Below are 25,666 nucleotides of genomic sequence, written 5' to 3' on the forward strand. Positions count from 1 at the left end.
TATTAGTCCTTTAGTAGTTAAATTAGCAGACTCTTCGGGTAATAACCTCTGCACACATTATTTAAATGACTTAAAACTACCGCGCAGATCTAAAAGAACCAATTTGTTACAGATTTCATCTGAGAGAACGTTCATCATGTCATTAATAGCGACACCAGAGTCCTCAAGCCAGGAATCTTTGATTCTTGGGTCATTAGCAGAGGCTCTGGACTCAGATAACTCACCACCATCTCGCACTCATTCTAACTGTACATCTCCATCTTCATTACTGCCGCCGCTACCAGCGTCAGCCGAGGAGCCAACGACACCACAGGACATCGAGCTGTCTGACAACACGGTACCCGAGTCAGTCGAGGTATCAAAACCACATCTGCCGGTAAATAAGGAGCAGGGTCCATCTCTCCTGTCTCGACTGGCCAGCACTGTAGAACAACCACCAGCATGGGTTGGCGATCTTCTCGACGGGATCAGTCAATTGAGAGACGAAACTCGCAAGAATGCCGCAAAGTTACGAGACCTTCAACGGGGTCTCGCTGTAGTCGAATCCAACTTACACACTTTCCAGTACCAACAGCTACAGCACTTCAGCAAATACGCGCAAGAAGTGGCCCAAGGCGTCCAAGATGTGAATCATCGCTTCGAAGCTATCGAACCCAAGCTACAACTACTGGGTCATGCGCTTGAAGTCAAGAACGACACCATTGCTGATCCAGAGACTCAGGAAATAATTCCTGAACTCCAGCCTACCATCTCCGACGTTGGGAGAACTGCTGACAACAAAGCAGCTATACCAGTATTGGCCAGGCAACCAGCCTCGGCATGCGGCCCCAATGCTGGACTCAAGGTTCGTCGAGAAACATCTAAACCGACTTCAGAAGGTGCCAATTTTCCACCATCACCAGTACTGTCCAACATGGCAGCTCGGGGAGAGCTTCCAGAGGATTTCATGAAGACGCACATAGCCACTGGGGCTATAAGAAAAGCTGCACCAGCTAAGTCTATGATGGTAACGTACGCTCATTCGCTACCATACTCACAAACGACACCAGCTGCCCAACACAGCCCATCAATGTCAGCTCAAGCTGCTTTTGAGCAATTCCTTAAGGATACGGTAGCAAAATCAACGTCAGAAGCCGACCCAACTCAAGGAGCTCTGGTCCACAATGGAATACGTCTTGTAGACTTCGAGATATTCCGCCAGGTCATCCGTGGACCCTGTCAAGCTGCTAAGCCAATTTACCAGCAGCCCAACCTACAAGACTCTCGGACCCAGACAGTCACCACACAGGCGCAGTCGCTTTTCATTACTGACGCCTGTCAGAATTGCAGACAACGCGACCACAAAATCGCACAATGCCGTTTACCCTGGCGGCCTGATATGTGTCATATCTACTATCAGGACCAGGTGACGACGGAAACGTGTTTCCGCCCCCACGACAAAGAAAAGAAGGACCACTTCAGAGGCCGTTGCCAAGGCTGTGGAGTACCAGTCCAATATTTTGATCCGCAGTGCAGACACTGCAATGCCCGCTGGTCCGGGTACCGTAACTGGATTGGAACCAAGTATACTGCCCAAGACATCGAGAGGTTCCACAAGGCGCACTTACGTTCATGGAACAAACAAGTTCGTCGTTACCGTACCCACCACTACTTCATTTATTCATTATTCATATTTTTCATTATTAATTATACTACTATTATAGCTGCTATTATATTACATATTATAACTTCAACCATAGTTACCTCATTAAACAAATATTATTATTCATTACTGTTCAAAAAAAAAATATATCATAACTTTTCTTTTAATAAAACTTTGTTAAATACCACTCATCAACATTTCATTCAACGATTTATGACAGTAATCTTCTTTGTTTACAGCAGCAGTTAGCAGAGCAGATCAAGCAATTTTAAACACTATTTATTTATTTAGTTATATTTCAATCTATTCTTTATGTTAACAGCTTTTATCTACTACTATCTACTGTCAGGTCAACCCTAAAGCGATCGAAGTCTCGGAGAGAAGTCTAATCCAAACTGAAGGACACGAATCACTTTTAGGCTCGACCGTCACTGTTAACATCCTCAAAACTTACTTCTATTTATTTCTTATTAATCTATTTATTGAATTATTCTCTAATTATTCGAAATCAGGCGATTCACTTGCCACCTATCCATCCTATCATCTATCCAGGCGATTTACTTGCCACTTCATCCTATCACCTAACAGGCGATTTACTTGCCACTCATACTATCACCTAACAGGCGATTTACTTGCCACTCATACTATCACCTAATAGGCGATTACTTGCCACTCATACTCACATTTCATCAATCCGGTCATCTACCCAAGTGAATACTATTTCCAATAATTCTAATCAAACATTGATTTATTTCTTTCATGCTAAAGTATTTTTCAATCAAAGTCTAGCTCGGTACCTGGGGTTCTTGGACGGGTAGTTTCGGCTTGGCGGTGGGGATTGAGACACTACAAATTGTCCAGTTCTTATCAGCCTTCAATTAGCCGCCCGAAAACCTTCGTTACCGACACTGGGTTAATTTTAATTGATTTTTCCTGACGGTAGGAGTCCCAGGAAATAGTGGGGATGAACGCCCACGACGCGTCCAGTCCGAAAATTATAAATCAGACTTCGATCCAACCCCCAACTAGCTACACACTACCAAATCATCCTATCAATCTCTTACATTCATACATCCTATTTTATAATTCTATTGTATTAATACTACGTTTATATTCTTTAATCATATCATTTATTCATTATTGTTGATAAAATAGATGATAATAAAGTTATAATTTATCGTCACCGAATACACGTGTTTAATTGGTAAAATTAAGTTGTGTGTGAATAAGTTAATAAGTTGCTCATCGTACATCAATCATATTCACCTTGAGGTCTTTGAAGGACGAAAACCTTCAGAGATTTATTGTTCAAGGATTGCTGTGACAATCATCCCAAATATTCTAATCATCGCTGCGTATTGTAAGTAAAGAAAGAATTATTACTGGCAACACGTGAGACTTCGTATCTTCCTAATCAATTCCGACACTCTCTATTTACTAAAAACACGATTTACGTTGTCTGTAAGGAAGCGGATTTCCGAGAACTGGTGGTCCAAAATTAATATTTAGAGGTTCAACCGATTAAAATTCTTATCCGCGAGGTTTTAGTGGGTTGATAAATAAATTTATCATTAAAAAGAAAAATTTATGTCTCATAACTTTTTTAGGAATATAAACATAATGATGTTGATCCGATGGAAATATACATGTTCTAAAGCGACAGTTTTCGGGAGTAGATTGTTTAAGATCTAAGAGCAGGTAGCCGTGTGCTTTTGATGTAGCATCAAAATAAGCTTCTTGTAAAAACTTGGGGTCTTCTGGATATACCTGTCGCGCCAAATTAAAGATCTGTGCTCTGTCCCGGGGATTTTTAAATACTACAATATAGTTTGTGTTCAGAGATATATCTCGCTGACCTTTTCCTTGGTGGAATAAATTTTGCGACAGAAACATAACACTTAAATTTTTATGGTGGCTGCCTTTAGTAAATAAGTCGACAATAGCACCATTTGAAGATTCTCGCATTAAATCATCTATTACTACTAATTTAGGTAAATTATCATCGAAATCACTGGACTGAGGCAAACCTTCGCGAAATTCGACAAATGTCTTGTCGTACTCTGTATAACCCTTCTGCCACTCAGCGTAGCAAAATATAACTTTACTAAAATTGATATGACAAATTTCCCTAATTTCTTTTAAAAAATGTTTTACAAAAAAAGTTTTTCCACATCCCGTTGGTCCACAAATGATTGAAGTAAATGGATGTTTCCACCTTGGATCCATTTCGAATTATGAAATAGAATTTAACTTACAAGGATACTCATAGGAAGAAGTAGCTTAATCTAAGTAATGAAACAAATTTTTTTATTAGTTTTATTTAATTTTATTTAATTTCGTCGTTTTGCACTGCCAAAAGAGGGTCGTTATTTAAAACGGGCAAATTTTCGGGAAGTTCATTTGATTCTAACCATTGTGTAACAATCTGATCATCATCATTGTTTTCTATTTGTCTACCATCATACGATACTGGATTTTCAATTGGAAGATACCCTTTTTTAAAAATGACATTAAATTAAAAATAAATAAAAAATTTAGCGAGCCTAATTATTTTAAAAAGCCTAGTAATTATTCATATATTAACTTACCGTCGATATCCGCCAAATAATTATTTAAATCAGGCAAAATTTCAGGTAAAACATTTTCACCAAACCATTCGTTCTCAAAGGAGTCACTAAAACCGTTGGGATCCATCGTAATTAGAAGTTAAAAATGGAATGTACTCTCTCGAAATAAGACCACAAATAAAAGTTAAATTTTTTCTCGTTTCGAGAAACAACACACTTCGCCAAAGCCCCCTCCTCACACCCCCTGCTGCGACCAATTTTAAAAAAAATCTCATCAGATCTTCAAAAATAAATAGAAAATCCTACATCTTTTTCCCATTAACCCCATGCCATGACTAATTTAGGACATACGTCTTTATCACCCCATATTGTAAAACCCCTAGCCACTTAAAGGAAAAACTTCAGGTCCAAAATTTACCAAGGGAATTCCTTCACACGGAGTGACCCCTCACCGCGGGGAGCGGAAAAGGTCTGGCGCCAGTGGCCGAGGAGTGGGGGTTTGTTGTGTCTCGCCCTCCGTGCCCCTAACTACTTTTACATAAATTTTTCAAACATAAAAACGGTAATGTAAACATGAACAAATGACTATAGTTGTTTCTAAAATAGAGGTTATGTTATATCAAGTTTCTCTTTTAGGAGCTAGAAAACAAACGAACCAAGGATAAATGCCTGTCTTTGGTTTTATGGGAACTCATAAATTAACAAACAAACAAATTGAGAAAACATGGCAAAGGGCTCATAGAATTTAAAAAATATGTAGCCTATAACCATCTACGATTAATTCAGCGTCAAATGGTTGTGGTTTCATGCTGATCGGTCCAGCAGTTTTCGAGTTTACCTCGGACGAAGAAAACAAACTATATATATATATATATATATATATATATATATATATATATATATATATATATATATATATATATATATATATATATATATATATATATATATTGTGACGTTATTTTAACGACGGTGGTCTATTTAAAATGAACGTCACTAGCGCCAACGTATTTTTGTTAATTTAAGCCGATATTTCAAGGCCAAATACTATAGAAAATATAATTTTAAGGATTAAAGATAAATATTTTGTGAATTAAGTAAGTGTTGATGCCGAGTAACGAAGTTTATAGTTTTCGAGTGAATTTAGAGAATTAATGTTACAGTTGAGATTTTGGAATTTTAAGAATGGAATGAGTTTAAAGTCAAGTTTTGAAAAATATTAAGGTCAAGTTATTGAAGGTTTTATTGAGTTATTTTGAGTTTTGAGTTTCCGGTTTTGAATTTTGAGTTTTGAGCTTTAAGTTCTGGATTCTTAAGTTTGGGTTTTGAGGTTGCAATGAACATGGGTAAGTCAGCGTTACCGTGGAGCAGGACTATAAGTCACCCAGTTTCGTTTGACGTTAGACATCAGTCTAACCCTTTAAGACTTCTAGGTGGAATGCCTAAGTCTGGTTGAGATGCCAGCGCTCCGACATAGAAGGACATGACGAAAGCATATAGGATCAATTTAAGTTTTCGGTTACGTTTTAGCTAGTTTTGATCATTTCTAGCGAATAAAAAATTACCCACTTTTGTTTAATGTTACGTTTACGTTTTGAGTTATTGACTTACGATCCCAGCCGTAGTCAGTTCCTGGAGAGCATCCACCGAACAAACATCCGTACTCCGAACCTCAATCGTTTGATTAAAGATTAGAATATTTGGGAATTATTTGATTATAGAGATTTTAGTTGTGAGTGAGTCACGTTAGTCAGTCGAATTTTGGATTCCGTAGAGAACAGTGGTGTTTGAGAGTTGCCGCTAGTCACTTCAGGTGATCGGACGTGCGTACCGTTCTAGTTCCAGGTTAAGGTTTTAGTCTTTTGCATTTTATTTTTGGCTCCAGATAAAAATACAGCGTTACAAAGTTGTTAAAAATAAAATAAAGGTTACTCAGCATCGACATTGTTTCTAAAAGGTATGAGATCGCTTTTTTTATGGTAATTCGAGCGTTAATAATTAAGTTCTTGGTCATAAGATATTAGATAGCCAATTCTACAGAATACTTTTATGTTATAAATAATTCAGAATACGTTGACAGATTTATTCGAGAATATTGTTCAAGTTGTTTAGATTCATTTATTTATTTGAGATTATTATTGTAAGATTTATTTATTCTATTTGTTTAATTTTATAAGAATAAGGGTCTGTAAGATAACTATAGCGTTACCTTTTGTTAGCTGTATCGTTCCGATAATTTTGTCGTGGTTATGTTCTAGTTTGTTATTTAAGATAAAGTTTTTGGTTAAATAAATGAGGATTTTGTTGAGCATAAATTTTGGTGTTGCGAATAAAATCATTGCAATCATGAATCCACTCTCTACTCGAATCACGCCCTCTCTCCACAAACCAGCACACTGAGCAACCCCGAGGTATCCTGTTGTCTTTCCGGTCTTTGGTTATTTGGTCTATATTTTTTTAAGTTTTTGTGTTTCCGATTACGTTTACGTTTATTAGCCAGTTTGATAATTCCTAGCGATCAAAATTATCTAATTTCGTTTAAGTTTTGGTTACGTTTACGTTCATGTTTAAGTTTTAGTTTGAGTTTGGCTAGTTTGATAAATCCTAGCGAATAAAAATTATCTGATTACGTTTTCACTGGTTTGGTAATTCCAGTGATTAAGAATTACCTGGCGCCCTACTTTTATTGAGACGAGAAACCGAAAATCGGAAAGATACCGAAGTATAATGTAGGATGTTAGGAAGAAGTAAGTTCCGTATTACCCCAAGCAAATTTCGGGTTATAAATTAGCGTCTAATGGCAAGGTCTGTAAGCGGGAAATACTGTAACGATCGAACACCTGGATCGACTTCAAAAATCTAGTTATAATATATATATATATATATATATATATATTAGGGTGTGCCAAAATGTAACTTCCTTGATGGACCTTATAAAATTGGAATTTTCAGTTCCGCTTTTGAAATCAGCTGTGTTTAGGCCTTTCCTAAGATATTTTGGGGTAAGAGGATAAATTTGATTTTCATAGAATTTTTTAACTGGAGCTTAGTTAGGGCACTTCCGCTGAAAATTAAAATTTTCGCCGGAAGTGCCCAATTAAACCTCCTGCTAAAAAATTCTATGAAAATAAAATCTATCGTCTTACCCCAAAATATCTTAGGAAAGGCCTAAACACAGCTGATTTCAAAAGTGGAACTGAAAATTCCAATTTTAAAAGGTCCATCAAGGAAGTTACATTTTGGCACACCCTAATATATATATATATATATATATATATATATATATATATATATATATATATATATATATATAGTAAATCTACAAGGAACAAAACCATGTTGTGAACGTGGAAGTGTATCTTTAAAATGACAGTAGATTTTAGTGTAATAGTAAATTTCGAAGACTTTCAAGAAAGCGCACAATATGGAGATGGGCCTACAATTGGTAATAAGAGAAAGGTCTCCAGATTTTAGGATAGGCAGAATTCTTGAGGTCTTTCAGCAATCCGAGTAAATACTATGCTTAAGGCAGCTAGCGAAAATCAATGTCAGGGGCTAAGCAAATAAACCAGCATAGGATTTAATCAGAGAGCATGGAATCCCATCAATACCTGCAGATCACTTGTCTGGAAGTTTAAGGATGGAAGTTGAAATATCGTCAACACTCGGTGAAACCACAGAGTCCAATCCATCTAATTGTTAGGTGTGAACAGCATATTGTCCAGAGGATGGTAAAAATACTGAACCAAAGTTATCAGCAATTACCTCAGCATCCATTGATACTAGTCCATTTACAGTAAGCGACTGGGCGGAGTTGTAACTATTCTTCGATTTTTTAAGAAAAGACCAGAAAGCAGTTGATTGTTTAGTTAAATTCTTTTCAGCTGATTCAATGTATTCAATACCGGCTTTTGAGATGTGCAGCTTCAGAGTGGATCTAATCTGAGAGAATAGCTGATGGCGAAACTGAGAGCCAGTTGCCTTAAATTTACGCCTGTGTGCTTCATTCAAACTCAAGTCAGCCTTAATATCAGAGTTATACGATGGTGGAAATTGCCTTCTTCTCTTTTCAGTATGCTTTATAACAGGTACACATGCCTTGAGTATAGAGCTTGATTTGTTATAAAAATAATCACAGTTTGCATCTAGGTTGTTAGGTGGAAGGATAGGATCCCAATCAGTAGAGAGCAATTCTAATACAAATTTGTCATTGTCAATAAGATTAAAGTTTAGTACATGATGTTCAGGATAGTAGCGAGTCAGTTTCGCTAATTTGTAGGGACTTACAAAAATGTTAGGAACTAGATGATAAAGATCTACCCCAACCAGTGACCAGGACGATCCTTCCACGGAACAGTAAGTTAGATAATACCAATTCAAGACATTCATCATGAGAGTTGTGAATGAAATTAAATTGATCAAGTCTAAATTGTTCCTGCCAGGAGCGTATACAATTAGATTTTTAATTACAAGATGATAACCCATATCTATTCACAAAACGCAGAGAATTAAAATGACCAAGCACCATCAGATGACGATGATCTTATAGAAACATCTCTCAATCCTCGAAGAATTCTTCAAATTGTTGGAAACTGATATCTGGAGTAATATATGGGGTATTTCATGCCAAATCACCGAGGTTTTGGCCCGACCCCCTTCGATTTCGCTGAAAATTTTTGATCATTTTCTACCTTACCAAGGACATTTTTCTGAATTTTTTCAGATTTCTTTACCCAACCCAAAAAAATTACGAATTTTTGAAAAAAAAAATGCTATTTTTTTCAAATTACTGTAACTTTGACACAAATTGACATTTTGGCATTTCTGTTTTTAGAAAAATTTTGTTTTTAATTGTAGTTTTCAGAAAAAAATACAAAAAATTTCTCGGAAGTCACGATATATAAAATATTTCAGTTTTTTTAATAAAACTGTGATCTTTTCAAGGTCCGAAACCTTCGATTCTAAATTTTTTTGTCTTAAAAAAACTTCAATTAATACTCTATTTAATCTTGCCATTCCGAAATTGTGCCCACTTTACCTTTATTACATTTATTTTTAATTGAAAAAATAAAATTTTTTAAAATTGGATTATTTTACAAAAAATTGCATCAAATTCATTTTGGATCCCTCGTGAAACCTCAGAGGTTGAATACAATAAATTTTTGAAAATTTAAATGAATTTTTCACCAGCAGTTCATATTGTGGATAAGTAGAAAAAAATGGGCCGTCGATAATGTAGATAATTTCTTACTTTTTCTAAATCTTAATAAGGTTATGTTTTATGAATGACATTTGTATTTTCGTCGTGCCTTATTGATGGTTCTATGAATTTCAAATGTATTAAGAATAACAGACGATTAGTTAGTAAATAACGACTATTTTAAATTAATTTTTTTTGTCGAAGAAATTCATTATGCCGAAATTTTTTAATCGTTGCTGTAATCCATTGAATCTCGAAAAACACAATAAAAAGTCACATTTGTGCGGTCTGCCTGAGTATTTGATTGTTCACTTCGGTTTATCTACCAATGATCGTGTATGTAGTTCTTGTCACAAAAAATGACTGAAGCAGTATGGCGAAGCTGCACCTGACGAAATTGATGATGAATCTAATGAGAGCTTTGAAACCGATGAAAATTTAGATAACGAACCAATTCATGTTGATGAATCACCAGATCCTGTTGAGTCAGGTATAAATCTTAAGTATTTGATTTGTTTCAGTTCATAACTTCTCTGTTTTTCCAGAACCACCATCAAGTGACCCAGAATGACTTGTCCAACAAAGTAGTTCATCATTGTCTGAATTAAGTCTCAGTATTACTCTACCGACCATTAATGAAGCGTTAGCGTTATTAAATTAATCTCCAGTTTCTGCAAAAAGGAGAACCTTTGACACGTATCTAAATGAGAAAGTTTCTCGCGTGGCTCGAATTTTGCGAAAAGTATTACGAGTAAAAACTCAAGTACATGATGAATTCAGCAGGGCAGATGCTACTGAAATTATAAATAGTTTCAAAGATAAATTTAACGATGAAATTTAACGAGTCCAAATTTGACTCTTCTACCATCAAGTTCGAGTGTTCATAAGATTATGGAAGTAATGGGTGCAAGTGAGCATATGGTACGAGTAGCAAAAAACCTTGTAGCTTCTGACGGAATATTATCAGTACCTGAAAAATAAAACTGGTAAGATAATAAACTGCAAATTGGTTAGCTATTTGATTATCAACATAAAAATTTTTATAAATCTTTTGATGTAATCGAATTTTTAGGCCGTGAGCTGTCTAATGAAGTAGTGTCGCCTGTTACAAATTTTTATAATCACGATCTATTGAGTAGTATGATGCCAGGAAAACAAGATTTCATTTCAGTACGAAACGATGATGGTACTAAAGTTCAATATCAGAAACGTCTAGTGTTTGTTTTATTCATCAGAATATTAAATTGATGATCTTAGGTAAGTTAAAACAAGCAGAAACAGAATTGACAGTTTTGATATAACTTATTTAATAATGACAATTATTACTCAAAACATTTAAAATTGATTTTATTAATTTGATATAATCTTATTCATATCTTCAACAGGCGGCAACTTTTCACGATTAACTGAAGGATCAGATTTACCATTAAAAACCTACAATAATTGTTTGAGTGCTATCGTATATCAAAAACCTACAGCTGAGTGTTTTTTGAACAATTGTTGTTATTGTCCAGGTGTCGAGAATATGAAAAAACTTTGATTAACTCAGATGGACAATAGTGAAATTGATAATATTCAGTACAAACAATGGGTTTCTACTCCACGAGTAACTCTCGAAACTACAATCAAGAATACAAATGATTTTGGTGAAAAATTAAAAGCTCTTTTACCACACAATTTTATTGCAAAGGAGCAAGCAGCATACTTAAGACTTTTGAAAGAATCTTTACAAGAAAATGAATGTATAGTGATTGTTGATTTTGCCGGAAATTACGCATTCGTTGTTCAAGATGCTGCTCCAGTGTTTCATTAGAATAACGACCAAGCAACGGTTTACACTGTAGTTATTTACTATAAACAAAATAATGAATTTAACCATCAGAGTATGGCAATCATATCTGATTGTTTAAACCATGATGCGATTGCTGTTCATTTTAACTCTGGTGTCGTTATTGAATCATTAAATCTATGTCATCGGAAGTTAGTAAAATTTTCTTTTTTTCGTATGGTGCACCTCAACAATACAAGAGTTGTAAACATTTTATCAATTTATCTTATTATAAGGACGAATTTGGAGTAACTGTTGAGTGGAATTTTTTTGCTACGGCTCACGGCAAAGGACCATGCCATGGAATAGGAGGAACCTTAAAACGAATGGCCGCACGTGCTAGCCTACAGTTGCCACCTCATTTACAGATATTAACACCGACACAATTATTTGAGTGGTGCTCAAGAAACTTACCAAATATAAATATTTGGTTCTCGAAAATTGACGACTCCAATTTAATGAAAGAAAATTTACAAGAATGTTTTAAAACTGCGAAACCGATACCGGCATCACGAAAAATTCATCAAATTTTACCTTTATTGAATTTTGTAGTAGAGGTCAAGACTTATTCTTCATCACAAATTTCCAAACAACATAGTACGATTAAGAAACGGAGAAAATAATCATTGAGTCGAGGAAAGTAGAAATAATATTAAGATTTAATTCAATGTACAACACTATACTTAAATGAAATAATGTTAATCTTATATACTTATACAATTTATGTTGTTTTGGTTCAATTACATACAACCTCTGAGGTTTTACGAGAGATCCAAAATAAATTTGATGCAATTTTTTGTAAAATAATCCAATTTTAAAAAATTTTATTTTTTCAATTAAAAAAAAATTTATATTAGGTAAAGTGACCACAACTTCGGAATATCAAGGTTAAATAGAGTATCAATTGAAGTTTTTTTTAAGACAATAAATTTTAGAATCGAAGGTTTCGAACCTTGAAAAAATTACGGTTTTATTGGGAAAAATTGAAATATTTGATATATCGTAACTTCCGAAAAATTTTTTGTATTTTTTTCTGAAAACTACAATTAAAAACAAAATTTTTCAAAAAAAAGAAGTGCCAAAAGGTCAATTTGTGTCAAAGTTACAGCAATTTGAAAAAAAAAGCGTTTTTTTTTTGTTTTTTCAAAAATTCGTAACTTTTTTTGGGTTGGGTAGAAAAATCTAAAAAAATTCAAAAAAATGTCTTTGGTCGGGTAGAAAATGATAAAAAATTTTCAGCGAAATCGAAGGGGGTCGGGCCAAAACCTCGGTGATTTGGCATGGAATACCCCATATACAACCAAGAGCAGAAGTGATGAGATTTTAGGTGTTGTGATTTTAGCACAAACAGCATCCACATTCTCATATTTGTCACTGAAATCATTAATATTGACTTGAGTTTTAGTAGTGATATGGTATCCATAATTGTTTTAAACTTTGTATTTATACCCCTGGCATTTTGATAATAAATAGTTAGAGACGCCTGCGTGTTTCCACTATTTTTCAGACACCGCTCCTCGTCACTAACCTGATGTTCTCCTCTCCCTGAGACTTGCGATAGTTTAATTCCCTTTTCAGATCTGGAAACTTCTGCCTCTGCGACACAGTCCAGTCCCTTCGAATCTGGAGGTTGGTGAGCCCCTGAGGAAGAGTTTTGTCTCTCTTGTAAGCCTGGAACAACTCAAGCAGTTTATCAACGTCTGTTTGTGAGAACATGATAATTTTGAGTGGGCGAGGATTTACGATGATTGTTTATTTTTAATTCTCATCATTCTTTTATAACCTAACTTTTATTTTGTTACCTCAATTGGGGCTAGTTGAACAAGGCACTGCTCGCTTAAATTGCCCTACTAGATTTTCACGATAGAAAAATTGAATTTTTCTTTATAAAATAAATAATTGTCAATTGATTTGTACATGTGAAGATTGAATATAATGTATAACAATTAAAATAATTCATATTGAAATTATATTAATAATTATCATCATATTTTAGGATGCATACACATGAAAGAAAGTTTTCGAGAGGTTTAGCTACAAATCAGCTATTAAATGATGCAGTAAAGACTGTATCGGAAGGAAAAATGAGTCTAAATGGTGCAGCCAAACAATTTAATATTAATAGGATGACCTCAAAGAGATATATAACCAAGTTGCAGTCCGAAGGTAATGATCCATCTATAGGCTATAAAAACCCCAGACGAGTAGTTTCTCAAGAACGAGTAATTTCTTCAAAGGATAATTTGCTCCAAATGCCATCAATATTCTTTGGGTATACGCCTAAAGATGCTCGTCATCTTACCTATGGATTTGCCGTGTAATTTGAGGTTAAAGTGCCAGTCACATAGATCGAAAACAGAATGGTAGGTAAGGAGTGGCTCACAAAGTTCTTGGCTAGGAACCCAGAACTATCCATCAGAAAATTTGAATCTACTATTCTCGGTAAAGCTATGTATTTTAATGCTAAAAATGTCGAAGTTCATTTTGAGACATTGGCTGAAGTAATGACAAGATATAGTTTCACTGCTTTTTAGGTGGATTTCTTTAGAAACCTCTCTATTGAAGCCGGTCTCATGTTCTAATTTTGAGAAAATTTCGTCATAACATGTTTTATTCCATCGAATAATGTCGAAAAATTGCATAGGCTCAAAAGTTCATATATATATATATATATATATATATATATATATATATATATATATATATATATATATATATATATATATATATATATGTATATATATTAGGTGATTCAAAAAAAAAGAATATTTTTTTTTTCGTTTGGTACTCTGAAAAATAGGTTCCTAGACACCTCTAAGAAAGCCTCTCCAAGCATGAGTTCTTAATTGTAACGGGAAGGTCCTCCTTCTTACAGTTTTCTATTTTTTCTTATTATCAGATAGAAAAATTTATATCTCGCTTCCAACTACTTGAAAAAATATCTTGTTCCTTAGATTTTGTAGGAAATTGAATGCTCTACAAAAAAAGGTCTCTTACGATTTTTTTCGTAAACCCAACCGTTTAAAAGATATTAACGGTTAAAGTTTGATTATTTTTGGAAAATTTTTTATTTCTTATGAATTTTATAACTCAATGAAAAAAATCATTATGAATGATGAAACTCATAGTTTTGTAGGAAATTTACTGGTCTATAAAAATGGTCTCTTATGATTTTTCGATCAAGTTGAGCGTTTACGAGATATTCATCGTCAAACATCAATGCATATCAATTTTTCTAGTTTTTGATCAATAATTCGAAAAATTTCAATTTATTCTGTGAGTTTCAAGGAAATTTAGACAAATTTGAGTTTTTATTATAAAAGCAACTCCTATAGATGTTTTCTGTTCAAAAATTCATTTGAAAGTTTTTATTCTAATAATATTTTTTTAATTTTATCTTTAATAATTTAAAATCTTAATCGCGTTGTCATTTATTATTATGAAATTTGTTCAGTGCGTATTTTTAAATTGTTTTTCACAAAATATACATAAAATTTTCGTTCGAGGGGATTTTTGTTTTGAATTCCATTTCTTCTTCTGTTTGTCTTCTGAAACTAACGCCATCTATGTTTTTTACTCTCAACTATCTTCAGTATCTACCCATTTAATACCGTATTTTCAGTGTTCCTAAAACTGATCATCTTGAATACGTAATAAAATAATTCATTTTAAATAAGTCTTATAATCATCACATAAATTTATTTATCATCAATTAACCTACAATGAATAAAGAAATACGTTTTATCGGAATACCTCTACAAAGAATTTCGGAACGTAAGTTACCAAAAGTGAAAGAGGTTATGCGTGTGTTTTTCTACCAACTTAAAATTTTAAAGTATTCAATCAAACAAAGTGCTAAAAATTCAGTTGACCAAGTTATTGAACTGTGGAGAAAAATCAGATTCCAACTAGTGGAGCTCCTAATGCAGTCAAAAAATTTCTTCGCTATCACAGTCAATGGTTAAAATTACAAAAAAATTTCGATAAAAAGAATTCAGCGCAAAACCAAAAGGAAATGAAATTTCAGACTGATCTTGAACAATTATTCGACATTGTGAGCGAAAAATCCTTAAAAGTGCTTGATGATAATATTAGAAAGTTGTATTTGGATCAAAAATTCGGTACCCATAAAGAGATTCTTTCTAATAATGTACCTGTATCAAACTTAACCACAACTATGATGGGAATAGATGAGAGTAGTAAGTATCTGAGATATTTAATTATTATAAAGTCAGGTAGTAGTGTAACTTTTCATAGATGACTAGATGACATTTGACTAGACAATTTTTGGAGTCCTTTCTTAATTATTTGTCATCAAAATGAATAAATTCTATACATTTTCTTCGTTTAATTTATAAAACAGATCTTATTCCAGACTTAGATCAACCGTCTACCAGTCATGCGATTGTTCCAAGTGAAAAATCAGAGTCGTTCTCTACGTATACATTAAGTGGAGTTACAAATTTTGGATCTGATTCAGAGTATGAACCTCCAATTCCGACAAAACGAGCAAAACTTGATGTCTTAACTCCTGAAGTCATTTTTGGACTCGACCGAGCTAATGTCAGCAGTAGAAATGCGATGTTTATTATTGCTCCGGTTTTACTAGCAGTAGGTATTAAAATTGAAGATACAACGCTCAGTTATAGTTCAATTCAACGAGCTCGTATGCTTCAAAGAGAAGACATTGCTAAAGGACTTAATGACAACTTTAAGACACACGATAAATACGTTGTGCATTGGGACGGAAAAATGCTGAATGACCTTGTTGGATCAAAATCTGTGGAACGGCTACCAGTTATTTTAACTGCATTTGGTACCGAACAATTACTTGGGGTTCCAAAAATGAATTCTGGGACGGCAGACAATCAAACATCAGCCATTTTATCGACATTGAGTGAATGGGGTATTACTAATTATGTTAAGGCGATGTGTTTTGACACGACGGCAGTTAATACAAGTAACTTATCAATGATAATTTAATCTAAAAATATTTAATTATTAACGTTCTAGTTTAATTTTTATTGCTTACTGAATTTCACTTTTGAAATTATTGAGAATTATTTACTCATTTGGATTTTAAATATAATCTACAATTTGTTGAAAATATTAAATTTAACGATAGTTATCTATTTTCTTTATACAGGAATTCATAACGGTACATGTAAGGCAATTGAAAAGACTTTGGGAAGAGAGTTAATCTGGTTACCATGTCGTCACCACATTTTTGAGATCATATTGAGAAGTGCATTTGAAGTATATTGGCCTGTGTCATCTGGGCCAAACGTACCAATGTTCGGAAGATTTAAAAAATCATGGGATGAAATAAATAAAACTAATTATAAATCTGGAATTGAAGATACTGTTGCTGCTGATATCATTTTGGATAAAAAAATGAAATATCTAGTTTAATTGCACAATCCTTACAGGTATGATTTAACTGCGATTTTAAGAAAAAAATGTTCTTGTTTCTGACAAATTTTTAATTGTTTTTGATAGTTACTACAACCCCGAGATGACTATAAAGAATTGTTGGAATTGTCGTTGATTTTCCTTGGTGAAATGCCTCAAGAAGAAATTTTTTTCAAACGTCCTGGTGCAATTCATCATGCTAGGTGGATGGCGAAGGCAATTTACAGTTTAAAAATGTTTCTATTCAGAAATGAATTTAAACTTTCTAATAAAGAATTGGACGGTCTTCGGCAAATTTGTATATTTATAGTTACACTGTATTTAAAAGCTTGGTTTTCATCAACTTCTGCAACAACTGCTGCTAATCATGACTTGCAGTTTTTGAAAAATTTATTCGAGTACAAAAATATCAATTCATTGATTTCTTCAGCAACTTGTGAAAAATGATTTTGCATTTATGGTATTTAAGTGATGAACTTGCCATTTTATCATTATTTGACGATACCGTTTCATTGGAAGTAAAAAAATATTGTTGGAGCTGTTAATACTCGTAACGGTACAGATTCTAAAGCTAAAAATTTATAATTGATAAAAACGATTTGAATTCATTAACGCAAAAAGTCTGAGTGACTTTGTTTCTAAAAAGTCTTTAAATCTCTTTAAAATCTTTGATTTACCATATGACTTCCTTGATAAAGATATTGAATCGTGGCCTACTAATGACAGTTACATTGAAAATAAAGAATACTTTAACCAATTGAAAGTTGTTAATGATTCAGCAGAACGAGCTGTTGCATTAGTTAGTGAGTATAATCAATGCTTGACAAAAATGAAGAGCAATTCCAATCCTTATTGCAAATTATCAAAGAACATCGAAAAACTACCCAAACTGCAATAGAGGAAATTATTTACAGTAAAAGTGTACCGTTATGTTGAAAATATTGAAAATTATATGGCAGTTGATAATTAAATAAATAAATTCTTCGATAAAAAAGTGAAACACATGTGAAACACACTAAATTGAATTATATATTTAAAAAAATGCACTAATTTTTTGTTTTAATGTAATCAAACATGTCCAAGACTAAAAAAACTAATTAAAAAAATAGTTCATAACATATTTCTATTCATAGAAACTCAAATTTGTCTAAATTTCCTTGAAACTCACAGAATAAATTGAAATTTTTCGAATTATTGATCAAAAACTGGAAAAATTGATATGCATTGATGTTTGACGATGAATATCTCGTAAACGCTCAACTTGATCGAAAAATCATAAGAGACCATTTTTATAGACCAGTAAATTTCCTACAAAACTATGAGTTTCATCATTCATAATGATTTTTTTTCATTGAGTTATAAAATTCATAAGAAATAAAAAATTTTCCCAAAAATAATCAAACTTTAACCGTTAATATCTTTTAAACGGTCGGGTTTACGAAAAAATCGTAAGAGACCTTTTTTGTAGAGCATTCAATTTCCTACAAAATCTAAGGAACAAGATATTTTTTCAAGTAGTTGGAAGCGAGATATAAATTTTTCTATCTGATAATAAGAAAAAATAGAAAACTGTAAGAAGGAGGACCTTCCCGTTACAATTAAGAACTCATGCTTGGTGAGGCTTTCTTAGAGGTGTCTAGGAACCTATTTTTCAGAGTACCAAACGAAAAAAAAAATATTCTTTTTTTTTGAATCACCCTAATATATATAATTATATTAAATTATATACAATTGTATATAATTACATAAAATCATATATAATTATGTATAGTTATATGTGAATCATATATAATTGTATGTGATTTTTTTACTTTAGGGGGTATTTTGTGATTAGTCTAGGCCCAAGAATTTGGTTTTTTTAAAAGAGAGTGAAAAAAGACGGGCAGAGTTGAAACTTCCGATTGGTTGAAATTTTATAGATTTGTGGTTGTTTATTTCATTCAAGTGAAGCGTGCAATGAAACAAAATAAAGTTGAATCAATCCAAATTAAATAAACTATTCACACAACCACTCATGTATGTAATCATACCACCGAAATTCGTTGTTTGAGATTCTAAAATATGCGGTTAACCATATTTTAAATTAATTTAAGCAACGGAATATTAATTTTAAAATATTTTTGTTATATTGTTTCAATGACTTGCACGCTTGATAGTAGATTTATTTTAAAAAAAGAGCCATTCGGCAGCCGAAATGGAAGTAGATTTCATTTTATCACTTATTAATCAAAAATACAATTAGATTAACGTATGATGTATATTGTAATCATTGTAATCAAAGTTTACACAGTTATTATATAAAATTTATCATAATTAATCATTATTACACGAGATTTGTTAATATTAATTATTATTACATGAAATTTGTTATAGTAAATTAATTTTTTATTATATTGACTTAATTTTGTGAACCTAAAAAATTTTTTTATTCATTTATTGTTTCATTATAACCGTTATATTGATAACCGTAATTAGAAAATAGTTATAACCAACGTCACAGTCAATTTTAGAAGCAAACGAATTGTGGTGAATTTAATAACTATATTCTCGTTAACTAAATATTCCTAACTTCACATAATAAACAAATATTATTTTGTTATTTAAGAAAACTCTCATTGAAATGATTATTAGATTATCAGTAATCAGAATTATAAACTGCGATATTAATTGTAAATTAATCTATATTTGAAAATATGGTTAAAATAAATTTTAATGAGAGTCAGGAACTCAGATTGTTTGAAAATGGTGAAGAATTAAAGTAAATGGTATAATTTAAAATTTTATCATTTTGAACTCATTTTGTTGATTAAAAACTTTTGATAATTTATTACAAGGTAATGTTAATTTTTCTTTTTTAGTTTTTCAGGATTTGTTACGACAATAGTTGGAATTCAGTGGGTAGAATTCGAATATCGCTTCATTTTTTTATTACGAAACTAGGTAAAAACAATAACTTTTCGATATTTGGAAATCGTTAATTTTCTATGAAATCTACTAAAACGAGTGCAACAGCAAATTTCATATTTGGCATAGCGGAATAGGACTTAATTTTAAGACTACACATATGATTTGGTACTCAAATTAAAGCTTATTTAAAGCACTTTCAAATGCAGTTTACGGAGATTCAATAAATTATTCCATTCAGAAGTTATTCGAGTTAGAAAGTGAAGAAATATGAATTTTTATGATTTTGAAAATTTTGAAATCTTGGCATTTCTAAATTACTTGACCGATTAAGCTCATCTTCGAACTTAACTTCGGTATCTATCTGTAGAATAAGTATGTTGAGTTTGGTAAAGATCCGTTGTAAATTGGTGACGCTATCGTCGTGACAAGCTGCATTATATCGTATATATATTTATATATATATATATATATATATATATATATATATATATATATATATATATATATATATATATATTGAAACACTAGAATTTTTACTTCTATGAAAAATTTTAGTTTCTAGGCCACTAAACCTCGCGGATAAGAATTAGTCGACTGGATGTCGTTTATAATTTTGGTCCACTGCCCTGGGATATTCCGCTTCCGTATTTATGATTGTCTTTTGTTTTAGGAGAGCTCGATTAGATAGATTATGGGACAGAAGTTACTACGTGTGCCAGTTAAATTTATTTTACTTACTTACAAATGTTACTGTGCAGGTGATCCTTCTTCCGTAGTTGGTGTTGTAATTGGTTAGATGGAATTACGCAAAGTGAATATCGTAGTGGATAAATTAACTTGATTGGTGACGAAATTGCAACAAACTTAGTTTTATTTCACTAACTAAACACTTAGAATTTATTTATTATACTCGGTGACGAAATACAATAGATTTGTAGTAGGAATATTTTACTAATATTCTAGGTTGTCGATAGTTGATTATTTACAATAACGTAATGATAATTTAACACTAAATAGTAGTAATAATGACAATATAAACTTAATAATTAAATAATAGATTTGATAGTTGTTAATAGATTATGTAGTTTTGGTGAGTAATCACCTAATAGTGGTAATAGTGGTATAGTGGTAAAAATTGACTAAGATAAATCTAACGTGGTGGCTGACACTGGGGGATAGATCGAAGTGTCGATCACCGCTCAAGTATCGGGGTTTGTGACCGTTTTTCCCCTCCTCGTGCCGTCTTGTGACGTCACGGGACTACCTATTATTTTAGCTAGTGTCGGTAACGAAAATTTCGGGTGGTAGTTCGCCAGGCTGATAAAGTCGGGACATTTTGTAGTGTCTCAATATATTTATACATATATAAACTTTTGAACCATATATATTTTCTGACTCAGCTCGTCGAGTTAAGTCGGAATATAGCAAAATTTTTCAAAAGTTCCGTCATGAGAACCAATGCAATAGTTAGATTTCTATGAAATCTACTAAAAAGAAGTAAGAAGATACAATTAAATTATTTTCCCTCTTAACTTTCTGCTCTAAAAATCAATATTTTCCAATATATCAGTTCTGTTCTAGAGCTTGTTATGCTCAAAACATCTATCCATGATTTGGAGCTTGAAGAGCTCAAAAACGTCGTAATAGCTGAAATTTGTATTTTCATTTAGCAGCATTAGAAGTTTGGTCTTAAAAAATGTTATACATTGATTGTCCACCTGTCAATCTGAAAGCCTATCGAATAACCCGTCTATTTTATGTAAATAACAACAAGTACATTTCAGTTTTCATCGTTCCAGATTTAATATTATGTTATTTCATTTGAAGATATATTCACTTGTTTTAATTAATCTATTTTGTGTATATGAATATATTCACATTGTTTTGAACGAGCTGAGACCTTTTATATACAACTCCTGCTATAAAAAATCATCATAACATATATTTTAATTATTTTTTAAAATGTATTCTCTGATTTTTTGGAAAAAAGATAAAACTATCAGTATTGTGGAATCTGTTGACATCAATAAGCATTTTGATGATAATTGGGCAACGATACGCTGGGGTCGCAAGTATTTATCGGGACGAATCATTGCTGAAAACGATATTTATCTGCTTTTTTTGACCGAAATGTTCAACAGAAATTTACGTTTGATATATTAATTGATAGACTTTTTTATTTGTTATGTAGCCGATGATAATTTTTTGAAAAATTTGATCATTAACACTGATGGAATTATTACCGGAATGCATGTATTTTCTAAAGATTTATCTAAAGCTTCTGGGATGGAAAATGATCTTGCGCGGATGGTGGTTGTTATGAGGGCAACGTTTATGTCGTTGATGACGGTCATAAAAATCAACGTGATGTTTCTGGTGGTCACAATAATGGTTGTACGAATGACAATAATGGCGTTGCTGCTGCCGGTATTCATAATGATGATGATGTTGCTGCTGTCGATCAAAATGATGATCCTTATGAAATATTTAACTGTGAAGGATTCGTTTTCATTAAGCATGATAAGGATAATGGAAGCGAAAGTGTAAAATCCGGCGATGGCGATCGTGACAGTGTTGTTGCTGCTCAAAGTGGAGTTGGGAATGATGTTCTAGCTAGTGATGGTAACAGTTGTGATGATGCATGGGATAATCTTGTGGCTGATGCTAGTTGTAGTTATGACAACTGTATTGCTGATAATGGAAACGATTACGACTCTACTTGTGATTGCGTTTCAAAATGATGTACTAGCAACGATAATCTTCCTATTTCAATTACAACTGATGTTGATAATTGCGTTGTTGGCAGTCATACAGATGACAACAACAACGATGGTAGTAATAACGACACTGGTAACGATGATGGGCATCACGACGGCTCTGATAATGATGATGATCATTATCGTGATGACTCTGGGAATAATAATAGTCACCGTGATGGATCTGGGAATAATGATAATCACCATGATGACGCCGATGATGATATCGATAATGACACCGATGATGACAATAGCCCAGATGAAGATGATAATGATGAGGATGAAACTGAACTTATCAAAGGTAGCAGTGTTCTTATTAAAACCCGTATTTTAAACAAAATCAATGAAATATATGACTGTCAACCACGAAAAATAATTAGAGAGCTGCTACTGGCATTAAATGGACGTGAAAATTTAAAAACCATGACGTTGAAAGGAAAGTAAAACTTATTCCGAAAAAAATTATTAGAGCTGTAAAAAGTTAGTATTTGAATTTAATGTTTTGACTACTGATAAAAAGTTCTTGACTCAAAGAAATTATTCTTAGCTCAAGAATTTTGTCTCTTGACTCAAGGAACAGATTTTCTTCTAAATGATGTTCTTAGTTCGATATTTTTCTCTTGAATCAAGTTAACTTTTTTATCAGTGTAGTTTCTCTCAAAGAATTATTTTAACATACTGAAATTTTATTATTGAATAAAATGCTTTCAATATATCAGAATACACAAAATCCAAAACCCCAAAAAGTCTTCAATTATCCAAATCACAATTTAAACGATGTGTCACACTAATTTTGGGAAACTCAAGAAATAAAAGCAAACAAAAACAATAATAATCAAAGTCTTTAAAATTTTTGTAAATTGTTTTCAAATTCAATTTAAGAAAAATTTGTGTTGTTTATCTGTCAAATTAATTTTTTCTTTGCAATTACAGTTACATCGAATTTTCCTATTTTAGAAATCGAGCAGTTCTCAAATTTTCATCTCGATTACATTTTCTAAAACTTTTTAACTTTTTGTTTTGAATGTTAATGAAAAATTGAATATTTGACTTTTTGAATTTAAATAGAAACAGAGAATTTTTATGTATAGCAGTGCTATCTAACGGTAAGTTACAGCAACAATTAAAGCAAAGGATAAAATTTAATTTCAGCACGAGATTGAGAGAGAAATTGAGATTTAATTTTAAGATAGAAAGTAAGATTTCATTTTAATGCAAGAGTAAGACAAAAAGTAAGACTGAGTGATTTGCTTGTTGCTACGTGCTTGTTGCAATTTGCTACCTGCTGGTCGCGTTTTCTTACTTGCTGGTCGCGTTTTCCTACTTGCTCGTTGCTACGTGCTACTTGCTCGTTGCTACGTACTACTTGCTCATTGCTACGTGCTTGTTGCGATTTGCTACTTGCTCGTGTTGTGATTTGCTACTTGCTTGATGTAATTTCTTGTAATTAAGCAACAAGAAAAGTTATTGATTTTTTAAGACAAAAAATCAAACTTTATTTTTAAACAAAAAATAAGATTTAATGTTAAGACAAAAAATAGTTGAACGAGTAGTTTGACGAAACGCAGTTCACCGGCAGACCAACCCTGAAACTTTCGGTTTTTTTCGAGCTTGAAACGTTCGAAAATTAGTCAATTCGTTAAGGTCTTAAGTATATACATAGATGAAAAAATTTTTAAGTTATCTGAAAACCATTATTTAGCCTCTCGGACGATTGACTTCAAAATGTATTCGGTTCGAAGTCTCAGTGAGCACTTCTAAACGCAGCATTGCTAATCTCGATCGATTGATTCGCTCTAGACACACACATACATATATATATATACACACACACACACACACACACGCGCGCGCGGCCGGGAGTCCAGCTAGAAATATTCAGAGCAGCTTCCTAGGATCTCAAAACGTGGAGTTCTTGTTATTACTTTTGAAAATTATTAATTTTGAAAGCGAAAAGTTAAAAATAAGACTTCATTCCCAGACAAAAAGTAAGACTTCATTTTAAGACAAAAAGTAAGACTTATTATTAAGACGACAACATGTTGAAAAAATATTTGCTCGCACGTAAACCCCAAAATACCCCCACTTAATGCTAAATGAGTCCCGAAGATCGAGACGGGCCAGTCAGCGTCGAATAATTATAGGCATCCGGCGACATATCGATTAAGGGTAATTTTACCCGGTTACAATCTACTATCGAGCGTGCAAGTCACCTGCACAAATTTAGCACCCCATCGAAGGATTTTTGAACTCAAAAGAATTGTACAAGCTTGAGAGTTAGTTTTTCAATTCAGGATTGAAATTATCTTGGATTTAGGTTAACATTGTGAAATATCTATATATTTCATATATTTTGAATAGAAATATGCACAATGATAACTTAAATCCGAAATAATTTCGATCGAAATTGAGAAGAAGGTTGTGAATAAATTAACATTTTAAAAGAAATTTTATTTATTGATTCAATAAAAAGAAGAAACGGGAACAATTTCAATTTCGCGCCATTTAATCATGATTTGCGCATGTGCAGCTTTTAATTATTTTATAATTATCAATTAAACAAATAAAACAAATAATTTAATAACCAAAATGATGGACCAATACGGACCTAACGATTAAGAATACGATTATGATTAAATTGGTCAGCTTTTCATTGAATGAGGTGCTAAAATGTAATTTTTTTTTCATTAAAATTAAAAAAATTATTTATAAAAAAACTATAAAGGACCTAACGAAAATTTTAGTGGACCTATCCGGACCTAACGTAGACCTATCGATTAAGGTCATTTTCACATCGCAAATCCTTCGATGAACGCGGGAAGATGGCCGACTCTCTCTCTCGGTCTTGCGTTTCTGTCGTAGAACTTTTGACGATTTTTCTTATAAACGAAATTTACAATTATTTTATTCTTTACTTTTAACTAATTAATTTAAACAAACATTTTAACAATTATTATCTGATCCTAATTTTTACTGTTGTTTTATTTTTACAATTCGAATTTTATTCCAAATTATTCACTGAACTATTTCCTGATTTTAACTTGATTTCAATTCTGCTGAGTTTTACTAAAACTTATTACTAAAATATTTTAATAAATTAATTTTAGTGTTGATTAAATTTTGTCTTAAATAATTCTAATTTCGGTTTACTCAATTCCAATTTTTCCTGGCTTAAGCCAAATCTTTAATTTAACGATTACTATTAATTATTATTTTACACACGACATAAGAAGCTGAAATTAATAACCCGAAATATGTTCCTAGTATCATTAACCCAGATAGGCCTATGTGTGAAATAGGTAACCTGACTAGGACGAATCATTTTTCTTAAACAAATTAATTAATACCCCGAAA

General features: G+C 32.4%; 2 protein-coding genes across 4 annotated transcripts in view; both read left to right on the forward strand.

Annotated features, from left to right (window-relative positions):
• Positions 1-25,666, forward strand: part of LOC141525843 (uncharacterized) — a 293,402-nt gene that overhangs the window by 173,132 nt on the left and 94,604 nt on the right. The gene's annotated exons all lie outside the window — the stretch shown is intronic.
• On the forward strand, positions 15,136-16,212 carry LOC141525653 (uncharacterized). Its single transcript, XM_074240213.1, has 3 exons — positions 15,136-15,436; positions 15,601-16,143; positions 16,199-16,212. The coding sequence occupies exons 1-3, from the start codon at positions 15,253-15,255 to the stop codon at positions 16,210-16,212; spliced, it is 741 nt and encodes a 246-aa protein (XP_074096314.1). The 5' UTR covers positions 15,136-15,252.

Source organism: Cotesia typhae, unplaced genomic scaffold, assembly GCF_013202065.1.
Source record: "Cotesia typhae breed Kobodo isofemale line unplaced genomic scaffold, CoteBio_Ctyphae contig_27, whole genome shotgun sequence".
Lineage (NCBI taxonomy): Eukaryota > Metazoa > Arthropoda > Insecta > Hymenoptera > Braconidae > Cotesia > Cotesia typhae.

Excerpts from the sequence above, each read along its gene's own strand:
- LOC141525653 (XM_074240213.1), top strand. The coding sequence starts at position 15,253 with ATGAAATTTCAGACTGATCTTGAACAATTATTCGACATTGTGAGCGAA. Across the intron at positions 15,437-15,600 it reads GATGGGAATAGATGAGAGTA|ATCTTATTCCAGACTTAGAT; the intron begins GTAAGTATCTGA and ends TTTATAAAACAG.